A 24822-nucleotide genomic window follows, 5' to 3' on the forward strand; every position below is an offset into this window, starting at 1 on the left:
GGATGTTAAAAAAATAAAAAAAAAAAAAAAAAAAAAGCAAAATCCCTTATTAAAAACTGTGCAGCAGGTAGGCCTATAGGTCTTGTTTTTAATGAGATTTTTTCTTTTGATTCTAATCAGTGATTCATCCCAAGAAGTCCTGGATCAAGCTGACACGAGGGAGTGTCTGTGACATGACACTGCTTTTCTGAGGTAGGGACAAGAACACATTGCAAACTAATAGAACATATACCCTGCGTTCCAAATCACATACTTTTTCTTTTTACTACACTACATACTAAAGTACAGAAGAGTTTTAGGGCGAGAGAGAAAAAAATCAGATAAGGAAGTTTTTTTTCATTATGTCGAGAAATGTCGAGAATGAAGACGAATTCTCTAAAATGCTATTGGAGTTAGTGGGGCATTTATGTATTTTCAGCATACTACAATTGACGTGCATATATTGCGACATCCTAAATATTTTTCTGGCATACTAAATAGTATGGAAGTATGGGTATTGGAACACAGGGATAGATTTGTTTTGCGTCCCCCCCCAAGAAATATTCCAAGGAAGTTATTGTGCAAGTAATTGAAGGTTGAGTAAAGTGCATATATCCGCGTGCTGAGGCGTTGTTTCTGTGTTCTGTGGGCGGGCGATGAAAAACTCCAGGCATCAGCACTATCATATCAGCAGAGTGATAAACATGGGCATATATAAAAGAATAATGTGATTTAAACGTCCTTAATTGTCTCTTCTAAGCACACGTGTGTCACAGTGGGATTACACATCAGAGGTGAGTGTATTCAAACTTCCTTTTTTCTCCTTAATGTCTCCTTATCATAAGCACTATTTAGCTTTGACAAAGTTTTATTTGTCAAAGTCTGTGTGCCTTACAGATCTACAGATCAAAAAGTTTTTTACCAATGCAATGCCACTGATACACTAAAAAATAGATGCTCTACCGTTAACATAACAAAGATAATATTTCTTCTGAAGATTAATGTTCTACTATGATATGGGGTTGACCCTGACAATTATTCACTAATAGGTTCAGCGATCCGCCCTCTCTTTCCTACTCCTCTCCCTCACTCTTTTCTTGCAATAACATCAAACTGCCTTCCTCAGCTGTCTATTTCTCTCCCTTTGTATAATCTCGCCAACATCTTTTCCATCGTGATCCATACCATACCCCCCTTTTAGAAGCCATGGCGTGCGGCAAGGTGAAGTCCTTTCTGGTGAGCCTGTCTCTGACCAAGCCCCTGGAGCCCGAGGGAGAAGAGTCCACCTTTAACCGATGCCTGACCACCCTGGACCTGATAGCCCTGGGTGTGGGCAGCACCCTGGGGGCCGGGGTCTACGTGCTGTCTGGAGAGGTGGCCAGAGACAGCTCAGGACCCAGCATCATACTGTCCTTTTTGATAGCCGCGGTGGCATCTATATTCGCCGGGCTGTGCTACGCAGAGTTCGGGTCCAGGGTTCCCAAAACTGGCTCGGCTTACCTCTACAGTTATGTGACCGTCGGAGAGCTGCTGGCTTTTATCACTGGCTGGAATCTGTTGCTCTCCTACATCATAGGCAAGTTTGATACACTGGATTTCATTTAAAAAAAAATATATATATAAGGGAGAACGGGGAATGTGAGCCATCGGGTAATGTGAGATGGCAATCTATTATCGGTATCTAGGCAATGGAACACATTTTTGGTCATGTGAGATATATGTTTTCAAGCCCCTCTCATTTCCCCTTGGCCATGAAAGAGAGGACCTCATGGTGATGTTGTAAGCATGTTTTTTCACAAAAATATTTTTTTTGCATGTAAAAGTAAATTTTCTTGCTGTCAACTTAATTGATTGTTGTGCCAAAGCAAATTGATTCAGTTAGAAAAACTTCTATCACACATGTTGATGAACTACCAACATATGAAACCATGTGATGATGATAACTGAAGATTACCCTGATTTGCTGAGAGAGGTAGTTTTTTCTCAAATTGTGGCAGTGGGGTAAAGTGAGACAAATGCTGTGGGGTAAAGTGAGGCAGTGTCTGTGCCCTCTTTTAATGAATCCAGTATATTTTGGGGTAGCAAGGAGACTAGTTTGAATAAGACAAAAGACAATGTGGGCTGGAGGTGGGGGTTGATGGTTGAAGGGGTGTCAGCAAGGGCATGGTTTGGCACGTATGTGTGTGGGGGACAGGAGAGTGACATTTAACATCAATAGACTCTAAGTAATATGTCTTTATTCAATGAATGATCCCAATAAAACAAATGCAGAAAAATATTAATCAAAGACTCAAAAGATGGAAAATGACAGCTGGGTGTAGTCCTGTGTTCTGAGTCCCAGGCTGTTCTAGCTGGTTCTGATTGTTCTTTGCTCTGACCCCCTGACACTAGCTGGCTCTAAGGGTCCTGTGTTCTGACACCCAGACTGTGTTTTACTCTAACTGTCATTTGAATGTTAATTATTGAATATGAATGATATGGTGTATTTGATCAGAGTTACTTTCAAGTGTTTAGAAAATGTTTTTCTTAATTGACCAAACCCCATGATTCTGTTACTAGTCCGACATTAGTTTTGGAATATTTGGTTTTCAATCTAGCTGTCAGGATTCTAACTGTTACAACATGTGTTGTTATGGTAGTTTCAGAGTGGAAAAAGTAGGTGGATCAGTTTACCCCCTTGATTTCTCTGGTCCGTCTCAGTTTACCCCACAGCTGGGGTAAACTGAGACACAAGACACCTTTTTTTTAAACAATCATATTTTCTGTCTTTGTATAGGAAATGTCTGTCTTTGTATAAATCTATGGCTCTGTGTTTATCTGTGTCTCAGGTGTTGCTCTCTTCAATTGTGTATTTATTTTATACATGTTCTTGTTCTATATTGCATTGTTGAGAGGAGCCTGGGAATTAAGAATTTCATTGCCAATGACAGCGGCTATAATTGCTGTGCATATGAGAAGTAAACCATCTCGAATCTTGAAACTGCCCATCCTATGGAAAACAAATATTTTCCTCTCACAGTATGTCACATGTTATGTACTGTGTGAACATTGCAACCCATAAATGATCAACTATCAACATAGAGGGCCCTTTACGTGACCTTTTACCTGCTGTACAAACAGATATTTAATGGCTCTTTGCCTTATCAGTGAATGTTTGAATAACCAAAACAATTTTCAATAAAAATCTACTTATACACCAATGAATTGAATCGCTTGCAGGTTGCAAACGTCATCAAACCAGGAGGGTTTAAATAAGAGTCGTATAGAGTCTTAAAAGTTAGAAAGACACAGGGACACAAATATAACCTTGGTATTTTCTGTTAATGACTTACAGTTAAATGATTCACAGTGATTGGTTTAGTACATCTTTCTCTCTCTATCTGCTCAGGGACATCCAGTGTTGGTCTGGCATGGAGCGGGACATTTGATGACCTCATAGGAAATGTCATAGCAGGATACTTTGAAGCAAATGCAGCCATAGGCCTCCCGGGCCTGGCACCTTACCCGGATATCTTTGCTGCTGGTCTCATCCTGCTACTATCATGTAAGAACAAATTAAACTGGTGTTGTTAAAGGAATACTTCACCCACAAGGAACCAGCATTCTATCATTATAAAATTGCTATTGTAATATAATGAATGAGGTTTTTCTTCCCTCAGTCTTCCCTTGGCCCAGCTGTCCTGTTAATCCTAACACTACATTTTCCCATGTGTGATGTCACACATGAGAAAATATAGGGTTAGACAGTGAGACCATAAAACACTCTTTCTGCCTTTTCTCAGGCTAGGAAGAACCGATTTCTAAAATGTTTGCACATTTATACTCCATAGGATGTCAGAGTTCAATACACATTCATATTCCCACCGGTGAAGTAGGTCTTTAAAACAATGCCCAACAGTAATACATACTAATAAAACCTAACCCCAACCATAACATTTCCAATGTTTTCCAATGAAGGTGTGCTGGCATTCGGAGTGAAAGAGTCCACAACAATCAACAAGATCTTCACAGCCATTAACATCCTGGTGCTGGTCTTTGTCACCATATCCGGATTCATCAAGGGTGACATCTCCAACTGGCAAATCAGTGAAGAGACACTGATAAATGCCACTGCAGCACTAAAGTAATTGTCAAGAGTTATATAATACTGTCTGTGTTTTTGGGTGTGTGCAGGATCCCACCTTCAATAAAAAAAACTGGTGTAGTGCTCTCTTGGTTATCGCACTGTAAATAGCAACAAAACAATTCTCTTTTCCCTTGCTGCAGTAACTTGAGCTCTACCGCCAATGTGACCAGTGTGTACGGAGCGGGTGGGTTTTTCCCCTATGGAATCACTGGAACCATCGCCGGAGCTGCAACGTGCTTCTATGCTTTCGTTGGATTCGACTGCATCGCTACGACAGGTGAGAGGGAGACTTCTCGGTAACACTTTTACAATCAGGGTATATTAATTAACTGTTAGTTAATGCTATTAATGGTTAGCTAATGCTACGCTATTAATGGTTATTTAATGCGAAGTTAAGGCTTATTAAGCATGGATAAACTGTTAATGCTTAGTTAATAACGGTTAGGTAATGCTTGGTTAAGCATTTACTATGCTAAGTTAACTAATGGTTACTTCAATATTAACGAAAAAACAATGGCTAGTTGTGTTACTGACGTTTCCCTTCATCAGCGTCAGTGTGATGGTTAGATTTTGCCAGTCGATGATCCTTTACTCAAGAAATATAAGATGTGAGATCAAGTATAGATAACACTGTATGAGCGGTGACACAGCGGAAATGTGTGCTAAACTTTGCGTGCTATCGCTGACATGATTCAATTGTAAGAATTTTTAAATGGTAAAATACAATCATCCAATTAAAATGCAGGAGTGTCATCTACTTAATGAACAGATAATTACAACAACAGAAAAAGGGCTTAAGAATATATTTGCTAAATAATATTTTTAAAAAAAGATCAATTACGCAAATGCAAAAGGTTTTTGATTTAGCCAGAAACCAAGTGAAAATCTGAGAACTAACTTACTTATTTTCCTGAGTTTTCATCCACAGTTCTGGCCTTTGTCAGTGTTTGGGATTTGCTCAGTTGTCATGGGGATTATTAAACAGTTATATTGTGACCTTAGTATGAAATTGTATCATGACAAACTTCAGCTGATAATAGTGAATGCAAGCTCCAGAAATGCTCCTGTATAGCAGGTGTCAAACTGCTGTCTAATGATGCAATACACTTTCAACATTTAAAACTTAGTACATGATAATTTACCAAGGGCAGTTAATGATAAATCTCATTCACATGGATCGTCATAGTATTACAGATTATTGCCACTATATTGTTTATCGTTTATGATGTTCCTCCTCTTATTATTATCATATAATAAACCTAAATAAATGATGTAATAAATCTTAATTACATGTCATTTATCCAAAGTGGAGGTAGGCAGTAAGCAGGACACGGTTACTGGACTTGCCACAACCTGACTGCCAGGACACTTCACTTAAATTCAATGGCGTTATGCTATCCAGCTTTATGGATAAAAAGGGTAATAAATCATGCTATTGCCAATCTTTATTGAATCTGTTGTATGCCTATAATATTAATATAATAATGTGCTATGTGCTAAAATAGCGCTTGCCTTTTCAAAACTTCTAAAACTCTCTGTGCATAGATGTTTGAACAGTTTTGATAATCTCCATGCCAGGTATTTTGATCATGCAGGTGTTGTCACTTCTGTGGGATGTTGCTCTCTGACTTTGATGTAACCAAGAAAAAGAAAACTGAAGGAGAAATATCGTTAAAAGTATCACTGACTTTCCTTTTTTTCTTTCTTGATAGGTGAGGAGACGAAGAACCCTCAGAAGTCTATCCCTCTGGGCATCGTGGCTTCACTACTTATCTGTTTCCTGGCCTACTTTGCTGTGTCAGCTGCTCTCACGCTGATGATGCCTTACTACCTTCTCAGTAAAAAGAGCCCCCTGCCTGCGGCCTTTGAATACGTTGGCTGGGGTCCCGCCAAATACGTTGTGGCTGTGGGATCACTCTGTGCTCTGTCCACCAGGTATGAAACCACTGGTAGTACAATGGAGCGAAATGCTCATTGGCTCATGCATGTCCCTAAGGATTGCAAAGAGTGTCTGATAGAGTCATACTTTAAAAATACGACATAGGGAAGTGTGGAACACGCCATGATGTTTAGCCGACTCAGTCACAGGAGCCCTTGGAGCTGGAGTCAGAATATTGGCCCTTTATGACCCTTCTGGCACCAGGGATTGCACTAGATAGACAATAGCTTGCATCACCAATCTTGGCCCCTACGTCCATGGTTGCATAGGGAGCTAGCGCTCATCCAGGGGCCCTGGCAGTCTCCTAATGGCGCCGGAAACTATGAGCCCACGTCTTTGCCTGTGGCTGCAACGGGACCACGTGAGAATCGACAAGTGAGGTCGCTCTCATGGTGACCAAGCTAGCTAGCTGCGACTGGTAAAGCAGGCTGTAGGCCCACAAACCCCAGAATGATGGCAGGTAGACAGGGCCAAAAAACAGTGGGATTGAGGAGTCTCCCCTCCCAGACAGGCAACTCAATACAGGATTTAGCAAACCCCTCTTGGCGTGCCCGGACTAGGACTGCCTCCTGTCACTCCCTACTGTGCATTTTCTCCTAGAAGTCAATGAGGTGTAGCATGGTGAATGGCAGGTCGTCAACCTCTTCAAAGAAGGCAGTATCTATTTGGTCCATTTCGTGGTCAGATTGTCGTGGTTGAAGCCATAGTGGCAGGTTTGAAACAAGGACCCAGATGCATACACTAGGCAAGCATGCAGTTGAGTACTGAGCTCTAATGATCAAGTAAATGCTAAAGACAAATGACCAAATTGAGAACACTAGAACACTGAGAGCACTACGAACACTAACTAATCTAAACACCCAAACAAAGCAGACAAAATGACAATGAAAGACGGTGGTTGAGTTTATAGTGTGTTCGGCGTGACCAGTCTCAAGACCATTTCTTAAATGTTTCGGTCGTGTCTTGGTCTCGACTCGTCAAAGTTTTGGTCTTGTCTCGAACAGAGAGGACTCCAGATTTTATCTTAGGACCGATCGAAACCACAACTGTTGGGATATTGCAAAACAAAAGTCCAAGTGCCTGGTCAAAATAAAGCCCAACAAGATTAACAGGAGCCTGACGCTTGGCTACTAACTAAATAAGTTCATTGATTGGATGAAAATTGTGATTTGAATATGGTTTTATTTAGAGTGCCGTTTACTGACCCTGTCTGTGACTGTGTCTTCAGCCTGCTGGGATCCATGTTCCCGATGCCACGTGTGTTGTTCGCTATGGCGAGAGATGGCCTGCTTTTCAATCCCCTGACCAAAGTCACCTCCAAGGGCAGTCCTGCTGTAGCCACCATATCATCCGGATGTGTGGCAGGTACAGATGTTCCAGCTGTTCATCAGCTTGTATGTTCATGTGGTCAGTTTAATGGACTTTGATGTAACTCAATAATCCCTGTTTGTCGCCTTTAGCCATCATGGCTATGCTGTTCGACCTGGAGGCCTTGGTGGATTTGATGTCCATCGGTACTCTGTTTGCGTACACACTCGTGGCCATTTGCATCTTAATCTTAAGGTACTGTATATCTACATTGTATCAACTGCCACAGTGCTTCACCCACAACAGTGAGCATGACTCAATTTATGATACACATTTCTTTGCAATCAAGGTACCAAGTGGGTCAATCCGAAGACACAGACCTAAAGGTCGTAGAATCACACAGCAAGTTTGCCTTCCTGAAACCCCCGTCAACTCCCAATGCAGTCACCTCAAAGACAGTCACATACTTGACTATATTCTCTGGTACGTGAGAAAACATAACTTTCTAAGTCACTCTAGTTTATTTTCTAGGTCACCAACAATGTATTTCTTCTGAAAAAAATTCCTGATGTCACAAACTGATGTCCCTCATTCATTCTTGATTTTTCTGCAGTTGTATGTATTGTCGCACTGTGCGTTACATTGACCCAAGCCATTGACGCTCTGGCCCGCGTGGAAGCATGGAGTGTGGCAATTGTCTGCGTGCTCGTCCTAATTATACTAATCAACATTTTCCTCATCTGGAGGCATCCACAAAACCCCGAAAAGGCATCTTTCATGGTGAGAACATTAGAATTGTGTATCCGAACAATTAGACCCAACAGTTTGTTTCTTAGTTCTGATCCCCTCATTTCTCTGTCGACAGGTGCCCTTACTCCCTGCTTTGCCTTTAGTGAGCACAATGATCAACGTCTACCTGATGGTCCAGTTAGGTGCTGACACATGGTTGCGATACGGTATTTGGATGTTAATAGGTAAGACCATATTTTCTGCTTGAAAAAGTTAAGAGTGCTATTATCAAGTAAGTGGCCGCACTGTATTGATCCCCATTTTGTCTCTCCAGGGTTACTCATCTATTTTACCTATGGAGTGACTCACAGTGTTCAGAGAAAGCGTCTCAGGCACAAAGAGATAAGGATCGAGACCGTGAGCGGCAAATCAGACATCATAAGAGAAGAGAAGTTCTGAGCAGGAGGAAATAGATTGAGATGTTACAGGGAGTAACTGCTTTAAGTGTGTACCGGAGCTGATCTGTTTCTGCACATGGGCAGACCGGCCAACTTCTTAACTTTTATCCCACACTGACTCTTTTTTTTTATGTACCTGTTGATGGAGGTTGTAATTTATATAAATATTCTCATTGTCAACGTTCAAATGTTGCCCCACAGAATTATGGACCTAGAAATGTGTTGTCTGTGTCAATGTCAGAGCCTCTTGATCTGATATCAAAGCAGTTTACACATGTCTTTTTTAAATAAAAAGGGCTCAAACTATTTTCCATTGATAATTATTTCATTATAGTTAACAACAAGTTTACACATATTAATTGTAAAAAGTATTCTAATTGTGTACAAAATGTATTATGATTATGAATGACAGGAACAATTGTTTTCTTTACATATGTACAATGTAGAAACAGAGAAATCTTGGGAAATGTCCCATTGTTTTTTCTTAGCCTGTTGAAAGCTTCACTTTATTAATTGTTTATTGTGTTAAAATGTAAATACAGAGACTGTACATGTTTTTGAATTATATGATGTAAATATATATTCCTTAATTAAAAAAGAACAAATCCAGTTGTCAAGATGAAAACAACACAGAGTTCATTTTTTCCAGGGCATGTGGATTTTTTAAAAATCTAGTCGAGCTCCATCGTAATCTTGGATAAAGAGTCAGAGCCGGCTCACTGCCCAGAGGTCAATGAGAACAAAGGGACCTTTCACGGCAGCTTACCTGTGCACTGTTCAAAACAGTGGCTTAGCTTGTCACTCGAAGGCAAAGCTTTACAACCTTCAGTGGGTTTAGCTAAGTTTTACTGTAATGAAATGTGCAACACCTTTATTTCTCCTGCATGCAAGCAGCTAATTTTGCCAAATGATATTTGGTTGATAAAATAAGTTATTGTCAAGTTTTTTCATATGGCCTCAGAGGGCATAACAATATGCACAGGGATTTACTGTGCTGAAAAACACTGCTCAAGTTGATGGAAATGAGATAAATGTTTCACACTAGATTTGTCAGTATGTCCTTCACAACTGATACATTGCGGGAAAAATCTTAACCCAGTAAATTAAGTTTTCGTGTATGATTTTAATGCATTTTAAATAAGTCTATAAAGCTGGTCAGGTTTGTGGTTTGTTTCGCCCATGTAAAGGCACTCAGTATTTGTTAGGACACAAGGTTTATTGGGCACCAAATGCTTGCTATAAATGACCTCGCTACAGCCTTCGTCTGTGCCTTTGTTGTGATTTCGAAGGGGCCAGGCTCATGCTGTTCGCACACTTCCAGTCCAGCAGCTATGCAAACAGGGCCGTGCCATTACACATGGACGGGCCTCGGCCTCTGGGCCCTCATTGGTCAGCTCGGTCTTGAAAGCCACCATTGAGCCTTGGTCAGGAGGAATTTGGGGTACTAATGCCACACTCAGGAGGAGGACTCTGGTAAACAGCTGACCGCTCACTTCCAGAGCTCTGCCCTCCTCTTCTCTCTCCCCTTGCGCCCTTTTTGCTTTCTGCAGTACGTGAGCTAGCAATCCACACTGCTAGACTACTTTTTATACTCCACTGATCAGTCATGAGTTTGGTCAACTTGTCTGGGTCAAAGGGGGGACTAGTGCTGAGCGTTCTCCTCGTTTGTTCCCTAATCTTCGAGTTAGGTAAGTGTCTTTACACACTTGCCGAGCAGCTCTGTGAACATGTGCTCCTAGAATGTGCTAATAAAGGGGCCATTTATGTAGGCCTGAATGCACGCAATGTCTTACTGTAGAAGTTGGAATCTGATAAAAACAATACCAATACCACACACAGGAATGTCACTGTTTTGTTGTTTTATTTTACATAAGGAAAGTACTTATTACGTTATTCATGTCATTAAACATATGACGTACCTTTATTTTTGAACCATAGATAATAAGCTTTTTTGCACCATGCAGCTTATTGTCAAACAGAAGCCCAAGAACAGAGGACCACTCCAGGGAGGAAGCCCAAGCCAAGCAAAGCTAATGTGGTCAAATCAACAAATAAAGGGCCCAGATCTGTGACAGACAAACCCACCATCAGAGCTACACCTGCCGCCCCTGCACAGACATTCCTCACACAGGTTTTTACAATACATTTTAATGTGTTAAAAGGAACATTCATTCATTTATCACAGACAAAATGTCTGCATCTGTGTTGTTATCTTTGTATTACTATGATATTATTGTATCACTATCCCACACATACAGGTAGTAAACAGAGGGAAGTTTAAGAAGGTAGGGGAGAGCATCAGTGTGCAGACAGGCGACACCCTGGAGCTGAGGTGCAGGGGCAAACCTGTGCACTGGAGTGTCCCCTCCTATCTGGAGGAGGATGACGACGGAAGGCTCAGGTATAAAATAGTCATTTTAATTATGCATAATGTACAATTCATTCCTCCAATGTTAAAGGTGGAGTCAGAAATTCTGGAGAATGCTTGTTGTCAAAATCACTTGTCGTCAAAATCGGTGAATATCTCCTCAAAATTGTCTACCCGTCCATACTTTCTGTATGCGCAGAAAAATTATCTGGCGTTAGTACACAGCCTAGGCTCTGTAAACATGTTGCTAGTTATGGTTGGCCCCCTCTGTTTACATTTCGTTTACAAGACTTAGGTTGTGTATTAACACTGAATTTCTTTTCAGCACACACACAATACGGACAGGTAGCGCATAGGTGAAGGGGGTGAATGGTTTTAACCCGAGTCACTTCCAGAGACCTCCAGAATCGCAGACTACACCTTTAATATGATAAACGATGTTCTAGTTTTTGACTTGTTTCGGCTCTACAGTATTGTCCAACACGAGCGATATGGCCTCCTGACTTTAGTCAACTCGACTGGTGCGGACACTGGGGAGTACACCTGTTTCCCCATGTACTGCGAAGACTCAGACTGCAGGAAGGAGTACCACAAAGCCGTCAAAGTCTTCGTCTTCTTTCCCGGTAGTACAATTAATCAACTTTATTGATGCTGCTGACGCATGCCCTACATCTCAGAACTGCAAGGCGTCTCTGCTTCATTTTTACCACCCCCTTGAAGCACTCGTTACATCTTACCTTATCTCTATCTTATCGTCAATCTGCCATATCTTCTTAATGTACCAATCAGACCCACAGGAACTGTTTGTACCGTCGGCTGACTACTACGAGGTGATTCAGCTGAGAACCAACTGGCCCACGGTCCTCCCCTGCCAGGTTAGCTCTGACCATTCTCTGCATTATTTTATGATAAACCAAATCCTTTCATTTTATAACTCTGGAATTTACAAACAGCGGATTGCTGAATCACAGTAGCCAGCTTTATTAATAATGATACGTTTAATGACTGAATAAATATCAACTAGTAACAGGTAGGGGTGTGCACGTGTACATGTGTACTCGTGTAACTGTTTGGTAAATCATAAGCGTTTAGGAAAAATCAATAAACGAAAACCGTTTTTTTTTTTTGTTTTTTTTTTAGTTTGGAAAATTATATTTTTTTCAAGGAGTGGTGGGCGATGTGAGCTACTGTAGGATGCTAAAGCAGATAACACAATCCATTATTGTGTCTGGATACAATATTTATTCATTTAACTATTTAACTGCTCCACCTTCAGTTTCACTTTCCTTTTCATCTCCATCTCAAACAGCTGGTCCGATCAGATGGTCGGCTCGCCCGACAGCGGGAGTCAGTCTAATGACATATGATCACTAGGCAATTATGATCACTTCAAGGTCAAAAATCAAAATTATTAAATAAAGGCCTCTCTGCCTCCGTCTATCTCTCTGCGTGACTTTCTCACTGCACACTGTCACTCCAACAGCATCGGCAAATATAGCCTATCAAACGGTTAAACGTATACACGAAAAATGTGCAGCCAACCGTTTAGAAATGTTTGTAAACGTTCACACCCCTACTACCAGGTGACGTCGCCCCAGGCCAAAGTGACTCTGCACAGGGAGTTTCCGCCGGCGGAGGTGGCTGTAGACGGGACAGAGATCTCCTTTAATGTCCAGAAGGGCTTCACCATTCACCGGCCCAGGCCCTACCACGCCGGAGCCCTGTTCTGTGTAGCCAGTCTGGGCAACCTGAGGCAGAGCTCCACCAAGTACATGCTCATCTATGTTAACTGTGAGTTTACATTGTTCCATTGCTGAGGAGGATCACAATCATGAGCTACTTAGAGTCCCCAGACCAGGCTGATCTAGTGCAAGCTTCACATTTGTTTCCCTCCTGCAAATCCGTCTAGCAAATTCTCCAATCTTGGTGGGTAAAATGCCGTGGCCAATCAGTGCCCATATTCAGACCTAACGTAAGTCCCTTATAGTGGAAGGCAGCTTCTGATAGGTTCATGTATAATCGTCAATCTAGTTTTGTAAGACCAGCTGTTTCTCATGATCTTAATCGTAGATTCATGCTGAAGTCAACGACTAAATGAACCAATCAGTGACTGCCTTCCGCTAACAAAGTCCAGGCTCCTCCCCACGGTACCTGGAGGAAGTCCAGACTGATCTGCGGGAGGGAAATGGACGTGAAGCTCATGAGATCAGGCTGGTCTGTCCAGGCTAGCTTACTTGCATGCAGGGGTGGAAAGTAACATGTCGTTACCCTCATAGCACAATTGCCTAAGTCATATTTTAAGGGTTATAGAGTAGGGTAAAGTAGAAGTAGAGTAGAGTAGATGTAGAATAGATGTAGAGTAAAAGTAGAGTAGAGTAAATACAATTGAGGCAATTATGCTATGAGGCTAACGATGTGCTGAAATGATGGTCTATTAATCAATGGGGTGATTGATTGGGCCGAAGCAGATTGACAAAAAAAATCATAATTCTTTGTGGATATAAATATTGAGCAAACGGGTCACAGATTAGTTGGTTACAGTTTTCTCTAATGTGAGATGTGATACTTTTTCTATTTTATGACCTAATGATGCTTTGAGTTTTTTGGGCAGACTTTTCAGCTCCCCTGATGCTGCTTACACCTCGACTGACACCGTAAACCACTTAAGGTCTCATTTGAAACAATAACACAATAATAACTTCTTCCAACTCCTGCAATGTCCACCGATCAATTCACTCCAACCGCCATCAGTGTTGACACGTTGGCAATGACTGGCAAGAATTTCTCTCACTACTTCAACTTCCAACTGACATTCCAACAACCACCATAAACTCCACTCTGCACTTTTCAGTTCAGCTGACCGTTTCCAAATCAACTTATTTCTCTATTGTGACTTGCAGGCTTAATCATACATTTTAAGGATTGGGCAAGCAAATTCCGCACACATAACCAGTGACAGTAAACTGTAGTTTAGTTATGCTGATTGATGCAAGTCACTGTTAAATTATTGTTTGGTGTTAGTCATAATCACTTTAATAACTCAACCTTTACTCAATGGTCCCTATCAGACCCCATGGCCCCTCCTGCTCCAGTCATCCAGGCCTCCAGCTCAGTGTCTCTGGGGGAGAACCTGCGTGTCAGCTGCTCTGCAGTGGGAGAACACAACGTGGGACTGGAGTTCACGTGGGAATACCCAGGACAGCAGGTAGGAAATTAAAGGGAGAGTTCAGTATTTTTTTGAAGTGGGGTTGTATGGGGTAGGGGTGACCGGGGCTAGTAGGCACACTATTTACTCTAGTGAGAATTGCTCATCACCTAAACATCTTTCAATAGTCATTCCTACATTAAATTGAAGCTTAAGGTGTTGGTTTGAAATTTGTACCCCTCACTTTTTCTAACTTATTGTAATAAAGAAGAAGTTTACCATCAAAGACACTCTAACACATTGTGACAACCGACCCCATCAAGGGGTTGGTTGTCACACACTATGGTGTCGTTTGTCACAATGTTATCTTAATTGGAAAAATCTTAAAAAGAAGGCAAGAAAGCAGAACTAAATTTGAAAGTTTAATTTCATTGTCAAGTTGAAAAATAGGCAAACATAACTTTATGCATCTTAACACAAAATGAGCAAGGAATAAATAAACAGGAACTCCATATTAGGACCAGCCTACTGTATGTAACAACATAAAGAACAAAACAAATAGGTCTAACTCTAGCCCCTTTTAAACAGCCAGTGAAAGCCGGGAATATCCCGGCCTTTCGGCCCTTCGCCCTGCTGTATAAATGCTATCATTGCTGAACGGGTGACGAGAGGCGCAACAGATTGTTCCGGGAATTTTACTGCCTCGGGGGGTAGTAAAATTGCTGACACAATCTGTTCCGCCTCTCTGTATAAATGCGTCTGCTGCTTGTTGTTGTGGAACAGGGGCGAGTTTGACGTTCCATAGCCTACGTTCTAAACATGCGACCATGGTAGCAGTTGAAGGAAGTGTGTTTAACATTAACCACACTGATGTCCCGTAAAAATCACCAAATAAAAAGGAACAGCGTATAATCTAGCTGGTCATAAAGTCCGCTGCTCAATCCAAACCCCCATGCTTCATTTTCCAGAGTTAATGAGTGTATTTCTGCCTGGGGAAAGTTGTACAATGAAGTGGGAAAGCTATTGCTAGGCTAAGCTAGGCTGCGACCAGATCGCCGCCGCTATTATTATCCTGAAGTGTGTGTCCTCTCTCCCTCCGGCGAACGTCGGCGCCTGCTCGCACGGCTTGCTCGGTCTTTCATAGTTTGAAAAAATAAATTAATAAATCGTATTTTATATCGGAGTTGTCAGTCCGATATCCGATACGTAGATTGCAGCCGTATCGGACCCGATACTAGATCGGATCGGCCCCATCCCTAATTTTTTTACAATGCAAATAGATAACACAAATCCATAATTTACAATAGAAGGTTAATACATTTTGATGTGAGAAATAAGCCATTTTGATGCATAAAACTATATCAATATCAGTTTGTTGGACAAAATAGGCAGATTCATGTATTTGATGTGCATCATGTCATGCATTGTGTCATTATAGCTTACTTTACTGTGTCTCTCCAGCTCATTTGTTATGAGTGAAGAGGTTTCAACCTATGGACTGCAGAGCATCCAGGCCTATAACTATTTATAGATGACTTATCAACACTTGAAGATGGAGTCAGCAATTCTGGAGAACGCTTGTTGCCAAAATCACTTTGTCAAAATCAGTGAATACCTTGTCAATATCCGCTACCTGTCCGTACTGTGTGTGGGCTGAAAGAAAATCCAGTGTTACACACAGCCTAGGCTTTGTAAACGGGCATGTTGCATTCTACGGTGGATCCCCATTATTTACATCCCCTTTGTTTACTTACCAGTTTACACCAGATTGTTTCAGCACACAACCATTGTATCTCCTCACGATCCACAGGTAGTGGATCGTGAGGAGATATTATGGAAGCATTTATTGGACATTATTATCTGTAAAGGTAACCTGGTCCTACCAGACCATCGTACTTAATTTAATTTAATTTGTACAGAAGGTCTTGAATTGCTCAATTGACAAACGTGAACTCACTTGAAGGCGGGTGTCTGTTGAAGTTTAATCGAATAACGTTTGGTCGTAACTTATGTCATGCGCCGGCTTCTGATTTCAACTGAGACTGGTGCACAACCATAACGTCATTGTTCTCAGCCACTCCCTCCGTTCGCTGATTGGCCAAAAATCTGGCTGAGAAAACCTAGCGGAAGTAGGTAGGTAGGCGGGCGGTGCCAGGCTACTGTAATGTAATGTACAGCAATGTTGTAAAAGCACAGAATACAATTAACAAATGTGTACCATGATCACTATCCACAAACATGTATTCTTTGACTTGCAAACAAGTAGAGCTTATTCTGAAAATACATAGTCATATTTACGCATTTACTGATTTGCATATTTACCCAGAGCGCTCTCATAGACTTTCATGTAAAAGTAATTTTTGTTTTCAAACTGTAGGCCCTCAATGCAATCTCTATGAGTTCCGGGAGGGCCTGCCCCAACGTGTTGTCATCATACATACAGTAAACAATGGACCAATTAAAGTGACTGATGCAGTCACATGTTTGGTCTGCTGCCCAAAGCAGTTAGCCTAGTTCTACCAGACCATCATACTTCATATCATTTGTACAGATGGTCTGGAATTGCTCAATTGACAAACGTTCACTCACTTGAAGGCTGGTGTCTGTTGAAGTTTAAAACTATTGGATCTGTCCAGTGCCACTCTGGGTCTGCCAATCAATCGCATAACGTTTTGGTATGTCATGCGCCAGTTTCTGACTACAACTGAAACTGGCGCACGTCCTAAGCCACACCCTCTGTTTGCTGATTGGTCATGAAAAAATCTATCCTGAGAAAGCCTGTGAATATACCGCGGACCCAGAATGACTACTGAAGGGAAATGAAAATTGAACAGAAGTAGGTAGGCGGGCGCTGTCAGGCTACAAAGCAGTCACATTCAAGACCAACAACACGGATAACTGTATATCAACTCAGGTTAGTTAATCGGTCCACCATGAGGCAAATTATCTACAAATGCAGAGCTCTAAGAGTGACTGAACATCTGCCTAGAAGTGGACTTCCTTCTACAACATCCACAAGCGCCACAAGAAAAGTGATTTTTCTGGGAATGGACAACCCAAACATTATATCCTCACTTGGGAGAAGATGCTTTTGGTGGTAGGGAGAGTTGCGTTTTTGCTCAAACATGGCGGTTTTGGTTATGACCAAACAGTTAAATTTTGGACTAATCTGTCCACAGAATAGACTTCCAGAAGACTTCAGGTATTTCCAGGGGCTCTCTGGCAAAGTTGTGACAAGCAGTTTTGTTCTTCTTTGAGAGCAGAGGCTTCTTCAGCAACCCATGCAAAGCCATGTTGACTGAGTTTTCTTCTTATTGTGGAACCATGCACATCTGTCCCAGATGCTGCAAGAGAGGTCTGCAAATCACAAGATGTAATGTTTGGGTTGGCTTTAAACTGAAAAATCACTTTTTTTGTGGTGCTTGTGAATATTTTTGAAGGAAGTCTACTTCTAGGCAGATGTTCAGTCACTCTTAGAGCTCTGCATTTGTAGATAATTTGCTTCATGGTGGACCGATTGAGCTCAAACTTTTTTAAATTAATTTATAGCTGTCCCCAGACAAATGTGCAACATCACAACTATTCTTGAGATCCTCTGAAAATGTATTTTCCTTTTAGCATGTCTGACCTGTATGGGTTCACTTTGGTGAGCCTAAACTGACCTGGTTTTACCTCTGTTTTATTAAGTGCTACACAATTTCAAGGGGTTCACATACTTTCAAGCAGCACTATATATATATATATATATATATATATATATATATATATATATATATATACTTTGTCCACAATATAACCCTATAGGCCTAAATATGAATTGACATGTATTTTTTGTGAGGAAATTATTTACATTTGTAAAACATCTATTATTTTTATGTGAAATTAAAATGCTAATTTCTCACGTTTTACATATTTGCAAAACACTTTTTATTTTTGTGGATTCAACTTTACAAAACACGATTACACACGTACAAATGATTGCACCTCACATTTGTAAGGGTCATTCTACAGACCTGCGGTGGTAAAAGTTATTATTATGCAACAAAATTACACAAAATTATGCAAAAATGTAACGTGGCTCACAAACTCACAGGAGGTGATCTGCAAATATGCAAACCCTGTTTCACATGTAGAAATAGATCTGTAAATGCGTAAATATTTTCAGAATAAGTTCTAGATATTTGAAAGTCCAAGAATACATGTTTGTTGATAGTGAAATACGTGTGAATCATGGTACACATTTATCAATTGTATTCTGTGCTAGAATAGCTGACTCCACCTTTAAGCTCCAGACTGAATGAATGACTAATGGCTTATTATATTATAATGAGGTAACTTCCCAATGCTTTGCAGTATGTCTTTATTACCAAACTGAACGGAGCACCTGTGCTGTTTGTGCAGATTGGAAGGCCTCTTTACACAGAGGAGAGCATCACTCCGGTGGCGGGAGGAGGAGGAGCGTCTCGGCAGCAGTCTCAGTCTGTCCTCATAGTGGACGAGGTGAGGGCGGTGGACCAGGGGACGTACACCTGCACCGCACACAACCTGCAAGGAGCCACATCAGTGTCTACTAATGTTAAAGTGCTCCCCAAAGCCAAGACCAGGAAACCATGAACCATAGAGACTGGCCCTGCGTTCCAAACCCCATACTTCCCTACTGTTTAGTATGCCAGAAAAAGATTTAGGATGTCCTAATACATGCACGTCAATTGTAGTATGCTGAAAATACATACAGTAAATGCCCCACTAACTCCAAAAGCATAAAGAGTATTCGTCTTTACTCTTGACATTTCTCGACATAATGAGAATAAATATTTTTTCTCTCCAGTGGCCCTAAAACTCTTCTGTTCTTTAGTATGTAGTGTAGTATAAAGAAAAAGTATGTGATTTGGAACGCAGGGCATGTGCAACATTTCCACAGTATTATTTAAACAGTATTTTATCTGTCACACATGAATATATTATAAATAGTGCTGTCAAACGATCAAAATATTTAATCGCGATTAATCGCATTAATGCCATAGTTAACTCGCGATTAATCACATTTGTATCTATTCTAGCCTAAATGTCCCTTGATTTCTTTTTGTCCCATTATTTTTTCTAATTTTAATGCTCTTATCACACCCATTCTCTACACCCTTGTAATTCAGTGTATTTCTTCTAAAATATCATAATTTGCAATTCAGTGCAAATAGCCCACAATGTAGATCTATCGCCGTTAAAATGGGTTTGCGTTAACGCCGTTAATAACGCATTAAACTGACAGCACTAATTATAAATAAACATTTCTTCCTCGTCAGTTGCTATGAGTAATGGAGACTTTCCCATGACAAATGAGAGATGTGTTCTTTTTATGAATGTATGTAAAGTGTGCATCAAGTAAGCTAGTGTATTCAATGTGTTCACACAATGTCTTTTGTCTTGGTCTTTTCTACGTACTTATTTCTTATTGTGCATGTGACCCGAAGACGAAGGAATAGGTAATAAAAAAGTAATAAAATAAACTGTTTTGAGTCTATTATTATTAATATTACAAGGCAGATGGTTTGTTTCCCATGGAGTGAGATCAAGAAAAAGTATATTGAGAAATACGTGTCAGAGCATATGGAAGATTACGATAATTGTATTGTTACAAATTATTGACAATAGTGAGTGAGGTTTTTTTCTTGACAAAAATGTTGAACCTGAATTAAGTCAATACAAAAAATAAAGTGCTTATTAGAGGTGGAGGTAGTCCTAAATTAGGATGGTAATCAAGAGGCGTGGCCTCTCCCTTTATGACATAATTAGGGGAGAGAAATCTAATTGGGGTTTATGTACACAGGTTTTCAGAAAGGTGAAGGTGGAGGAATGGGTTGTCTAGTGTTCATACTTTGGGAGTCCCTATTCACACCCATATTAATATTGAAAAAACATTTTAGCATGTTGTGTTTTTTGCACAATAGGTGACCTTTAAGTGACAAAAAAGAAAAGAAGAATCGTGAAACGTAGGGGGAAGCGGGTATGACAAGTTATGCACATTGATAACCACTCATTCAACCGCTCAGTTGGGAGAGCGGGTTGGCTGATGATCAAAGGGTTGGAGGTTCGATTCCCCCCCCCCCCTCCCCTGCTACCTGTATCATGGTTGTTGTGTCCTTGGGCAAGGCACTTAACCCACCTTGCCTCGTGTAAATGTCGATGTGTGAATGGTAACGTGGGAATGGAAAACAGGTCTCCCTTGCAAAAGAGTCTTCGGTCTCAATGGGATATACCTATAAAGGTTAAAAAAAACTTAGCCTATACGTTAATTTAAAGACACATCATTTGTTCTCATTTTTAAAGCGCACCAACCTGCCTGCTCGCTAGATGGCGTTGTCCCTCATCCCAACAATGAAGTGAGTCCAGTCCCGTATAGACAGGGGGGGCGGCCACATGTTCGACTCTCATGTTTCCTCCTCTCGCTCCCACTCTGCGCTGTTCAAACGTCCGAGGGGGAAAAGACTGGAGACAGTCCCGGTGTGAGCGCCTCTCTGTCGGTCTGATCTCTGTCCGCAGCTCCGCTCTAAAGTCCTGGAACATAGATCCTGTAAACTCTCTTTATTATACAACCAAACGAGTGAGTGAGCCGCAGCAGTGGTGTACCGGCGGCTGCTCCAAGAGATGTCCTGCATGAAGAATATGGTGGTGAGCGCCAGCTTTTTTTTCAAATCTTTTCGGGATCCGCTGATGCATCCGCTGCCCCCGCTGCGCATGCATGTAGCCGGGACCTGTGTCATTACCAGTGCGTGGTGCTTCATGTTGTGGCACGTCCAAAACTTTGTGCAAAACAGACGTGCATATAGATAAGCTTAAAGGCATGCTTGACTTTAAACTTATGACTCAGGCTGTTTATTCCCTAAATCAGGGTTAATCCTTACAATTTGTTTTGACTGTTGTCCTGGCATTTTCAAGTGAGTGTGTGTGTGTGTGTGTGTGTGTGTGTGTGTGTGTGTGTGTGTGTGTGTGTGTGTGTGTGTGTGTGTGTGTGTGTGTGTGTGTGTGTGTTTGTTTGTGTCTGTGTGTGTGTGTGTGTGTGTGTGTGTGTGTGTCTGTGTGTGTTTGTGTCTGTGTGTGTGTGTCTGTGTGTTTGTGTGTGTCTGTGTCTGTGTGTGTGTCTCCAAGTGACTTAAGTCACTTTCAGGGACACACACTTGACTTTAAACCAGTTGATCGAGGACACCCTGTGCTGTGCAATCTGGGGGCTAAAACTGTGTCCCCAGTTAGAATAAAAAGCTGATCTTGGGTCAGGGGCTGTGTCTGTGTGTATAGGTGTTTTAAAGAAGACAGATGGACAAACAATGATTTATTTCCTGTCATTTAGCAGCTATGATGGTTGTCTCCCTTGCACCTCCACTGCAGCAGTGTATTGAATGAATGGTGTGTTGGCTGTAAATGTTTGTGTTGAAGCTCACACACACTCCGGCCCTCTCTTATGATGCAAAGGAGGACAAAAGCTGTTTCTGTGTGTGAGTGAGAGAGAGAGAGAGAGAGAGAGAGAGAGAGAGAGAGAGAGAGAGAGAGAGAGAGAGAGAGAGAGAGAGAGAGAGAGAGAGAGAGAGAGAGAGAGAGTTTGTAGGTTGAGTGTGGTGGTGGTGGGGGGGGGGGGACACCAGACAACTCAGTCTTGGGGACTGCCAGGCTGTTGTCGTGGTGACCAGAGGCCACAGGTGACCCCTGACCGGAGGACTCATGGAGCATTGCGGGGAGAGTTCTTTGAGTGTGCTGGTTATGGCTGCGCTCTGACGCTAGTGGTGAGGACGGACAACAATAGAGGTGTGAAGCTGCGGTGGTATAGCCATTAGCCTTATACCATTCCTGTCATTTAGGCAATAGAGATTATACAGGAGAATTTCAAGGTGTGGATAGTGGGAGTGATATACAGCTGTCATCGTGTGTGTGTGTGTGTGCGTGTGTGTGTGTGTGTGTGTGTGCGTGTGTGTGTGTGTGTGTGTGTGTGTATGTGTGTGTGTGTGTGTATGACTGATCGCAGCATGGCAATCACTGAGACAGTTTAAGTATTGTTTAGGCTTTAGAAGTCACCACACAAAAATGCATTTCTCCCTCTCGTCCAGCCCCGCAGTCTCTTATGACAAAGAGGTGAGATGTTTCACCACCGGCCCTCCTCTTAACGTCAAGAGCAAGAACAAAGCCAAACATAGTCAAATAGAGCATCGTTAGCAAAGAGTTCTCTGAGATCAGGATGGACAGCGAGGTTACAGTTTAAAAGGGCCATCACTGCAGGCACACAAACAACAATACTTTTTCCCCATCTGCCCCAATGGTATTTCCATCCATGCATATTGTATATGTTTTAGTTTTGTACATTGCGCCCCCAATCATGGATCATTTGGATAATCAATCAATGGTTGTTAAGGTTTTTGGGCCGTTACTCCAAATAAGCAATTTGAAGACGTGACTTTACAGTAGCCACGTTTTGATAACTTGTGATGGACATATGCTTGTCATCATTTTGAACATTTTAGAGACACTGAGAGAAAAATCAAAAGATGAATCTGTTTTTTTTTAAATATCTTGCTTATCGATACGTGGTTATTGCCACATAATCAACATTGGGATATTCAAGTCAATATCATAGATTTCAAAGCCCGTCTGTTAGATAACATCTCATTGGGACAGTCTATTTGCAGCTCTTCTCTCAGCGGAATCAGTCAGACAGCTGAAGTTATAATCTTAATTCAGCTGTTTGAGCTCCGGGGGGGTTGACACTCCCCTGTGTGTGTGTGTGTGTGTGTGCGCATGTGTGTGTGTGTGTGTGTGTGTGTGCGCGCGCGTGTGTGTGCATAACTTGCATCTCCTTAAAGCACCGGCAGCTGATGAAACAGTAATTCTGCTGAATGCTCAGATGTCTGCTGACCATTTGCTTTGCGTTGCCTTGTATCTAGAGAGAGAGGAGGATACACTGAAACGCCCTTTACATCAGTGCTTCCTAATGACCTTTGAGACTCTTTGTATTCCAGACAGATCGGAGCTCCTCTGTCCTTATTTAAACCTTAACTAAACACTTTGCCCCGTCGGAGCACAATAAACTCTACACCTTTTTTTACTCGTGGCATGATAAGTGCATAGCGGGTCAGTCATGCATGCTACAGTCTAGCAGATGGGGAAGAGAGCACACAGTCATAATGGTTGCTTGACAAGGCATTTTCCCTCAGGCCTAGGCCAGCTAATCAAACACTAATCAGCCCTCTTCTTCAACTCAACTGGACTTCTCCCTTTTCTCCCTGGTTTACCTCATTGTTTGCTCCTAATCTTGGGTTTATCCCCCCCAAACACCCTATTCTATTCTCTCACTCTGCACTGATCCCTATAGACTCTTTATAGACAAGTGGCCATGCCCGATCGCTCTCACGAGAGAAAGTGTCCTGCTCCTACACTCTAGTGCTTTCACTCCTTAATGCTCATCCCTCTGCCTTAAGCTGCAGCCTCGTACACTATGTGGTGATATACCGTCTGTCGCTGTGATTAAGGTCTGTCTGGACCCGCTTAGGAAAATCTCTGTGAGACTTGGCCAGGTGTATACGGCTGCCTGTATGCCTAGATCCTGATAATGTTGGTTAAAAGGCCATTTAGCAAATACTCTGTGTGTGCGTGTGCGTGCGTGTGCGTGTGTGTGTGTGTGTGTGTGTCTGTGTGTGTGCGTGTGTGTGTGTGTGTGTGTGTGTGTGTGTGTGTGTGTGTGTGCGTGTGTGTGTGTGTGTGTGTGTGTGTGTGTGTGAATGGGTGAATGAGACACAAACATGTTAACAGCCTCGCAGTCTTTTGTGAGTTAACATATTCAGTTGGATCAAGTTGCAGGAAGAGGTGCAGGCTAAAATTTGGAGCTATTCTTTCCAAAACAGGAGAACACACCTTAAGTTAATCATTATGCACCAAGTGGCAGGTGCTTCCTTATAGCTGAAGATTGATCTTTGAAAGTATGTCGCCATTCCTGACATTTAACCTACTCTGGATTGGTTTAAAAATAGAACACACAATGAGAGTTCAGTTGTATTGACTTAAAGTAAACTGCCTGTCCAAGAGACACCTTAAGGCCCGGACACACCGGCCCGATAATCGCCGTCGTAGAGTCTGGAGGGGGCGGGGACACTAATCTGTTTGGTGTGTGCCATGAAATCGGTCGTCGTAGATGTCGTCGGGCTTCTTTTGAGCCGATTATGTTCAATCCGCGGCGGGCAGTCTTTCAGTTGGAGCAATTTGATTGGTGGAGGGCTAGCGAATCAGTGAAGCCCGGAAGTGAGGCGGGTAGCACAAACGTTTTAATGTGTTTGTTTGTTTCGTTCAGCGAGTATTCACATGCATCAACCCTTGTTGACTGCTAGACACCATGCTCGACACTGTTTGCTAAAAATGGTGCTCTTTATGGTCCATAAATATAAATACGTATTTCTATCTATGTTTATGGTCTAGAGAGCCTTCCCATCATTTCCCGGCTTCCGTATTTTTTCGGGCCACAATACAGATTAGCGCCGCCTGCTGTTATGGAGACATTACGTCCCGTGCAAGCGCAGAGCGTACGGAAGGTCAGCAGTCGGCTTGGTATGTTCTTTGCACTTTGTTGGCCGCGACGGGAAGACTGGAGCTGCCTGAATCGGCAAACTCCATTTTCGGGTAGTCGGACCGGTGTGTCCTGGCCTTTAAAGCTGCACCAATAGTAATCAATATTTTATATTGTATTACTATTTGTGAATGTGAATGCTGTCGACTGCAGTGATGAACCCACAGAGAATT

At 41.9% G+C, this 24822-nt stretch overlaps 3 protein-coding genes across 3 annotated transcripts in view; all 3 read left to right on the forward strand.

Annotated features, from left to right (window-relative positions):
- Positions 1–1185: 1185 nt before the first annotated feature.
- On the forward strand, positions 1186–8540 carry LOC307256879 (cationic amino acid transporter 2; the record flags this gene model as incomplete). Its single annotated transcript, XM_080035995.1, has 11 exons — positions 1186–1555; positions 3368–3523; positions 3937–4102; positions 4246–4382; positions 5818–6040; positions 7273–7409; positions 7505–7607; positions 7702–7835; positions 7966–8132; positions 8218–8326; positions 8416–8540. The coding sequence occupies 11 exons, from the start codon at positions 1186–1188 to the stop codon at positions 8538–8540; spliced, it is 1827 nt and encodes a 608-aa protein (XP_079892121.1).
- Positions 8541–10145: 1605 nt separating this feature from the next.
- Positions 10146–18666, forward strand: LOC307256759 (platelet-derived growth factor receptor-like protein; the record flags this gene model as incomplete). Its single annotated transcript, XM_080035851.1, has 8 exons — positions 10146–10227; positions 10519–10670; positions 10798–10940; positions 11379–11530; positions 11697–11782; positions 12491–12698; positions 13976–14112; positions 18454–18666. The coding sequence occupies 8 exons, from the start codon at positions 10146–10148 to the stop codon at positions 18664–18666; spliced, it is 1173 nt and encodes a 390-aa protein (XP_079891977.1).
- A 1865-nt stretch (positions 18667–20531) lies between these two features.
- Positions 20532–24822, forward strand: part of n4bp3 (NEDD4 binding protein 3) — a 28687-nt gene continuing 24396 nt past the window's right edge. The window contains exon 1 of the mRNA XM_080035364.1: positions 20532–20718. The gene's annotated coding sequence lies outside the window, so the exon portion shown is untranslated. The remainder of the gene's footprint in view (positions 20719–24822) is intronic.

This window comes from Ammodytes marinus (assembly GCF_949987685.1).
Source record: "Ammodytes marinus genome assembly, chromosome: 10".
NCBI lineage: Eukaryota > Metazoa > Chordata > Actinopteri > Uranoscopiformes > Ammodytidae > Ammodytes > Ammodytes marinus.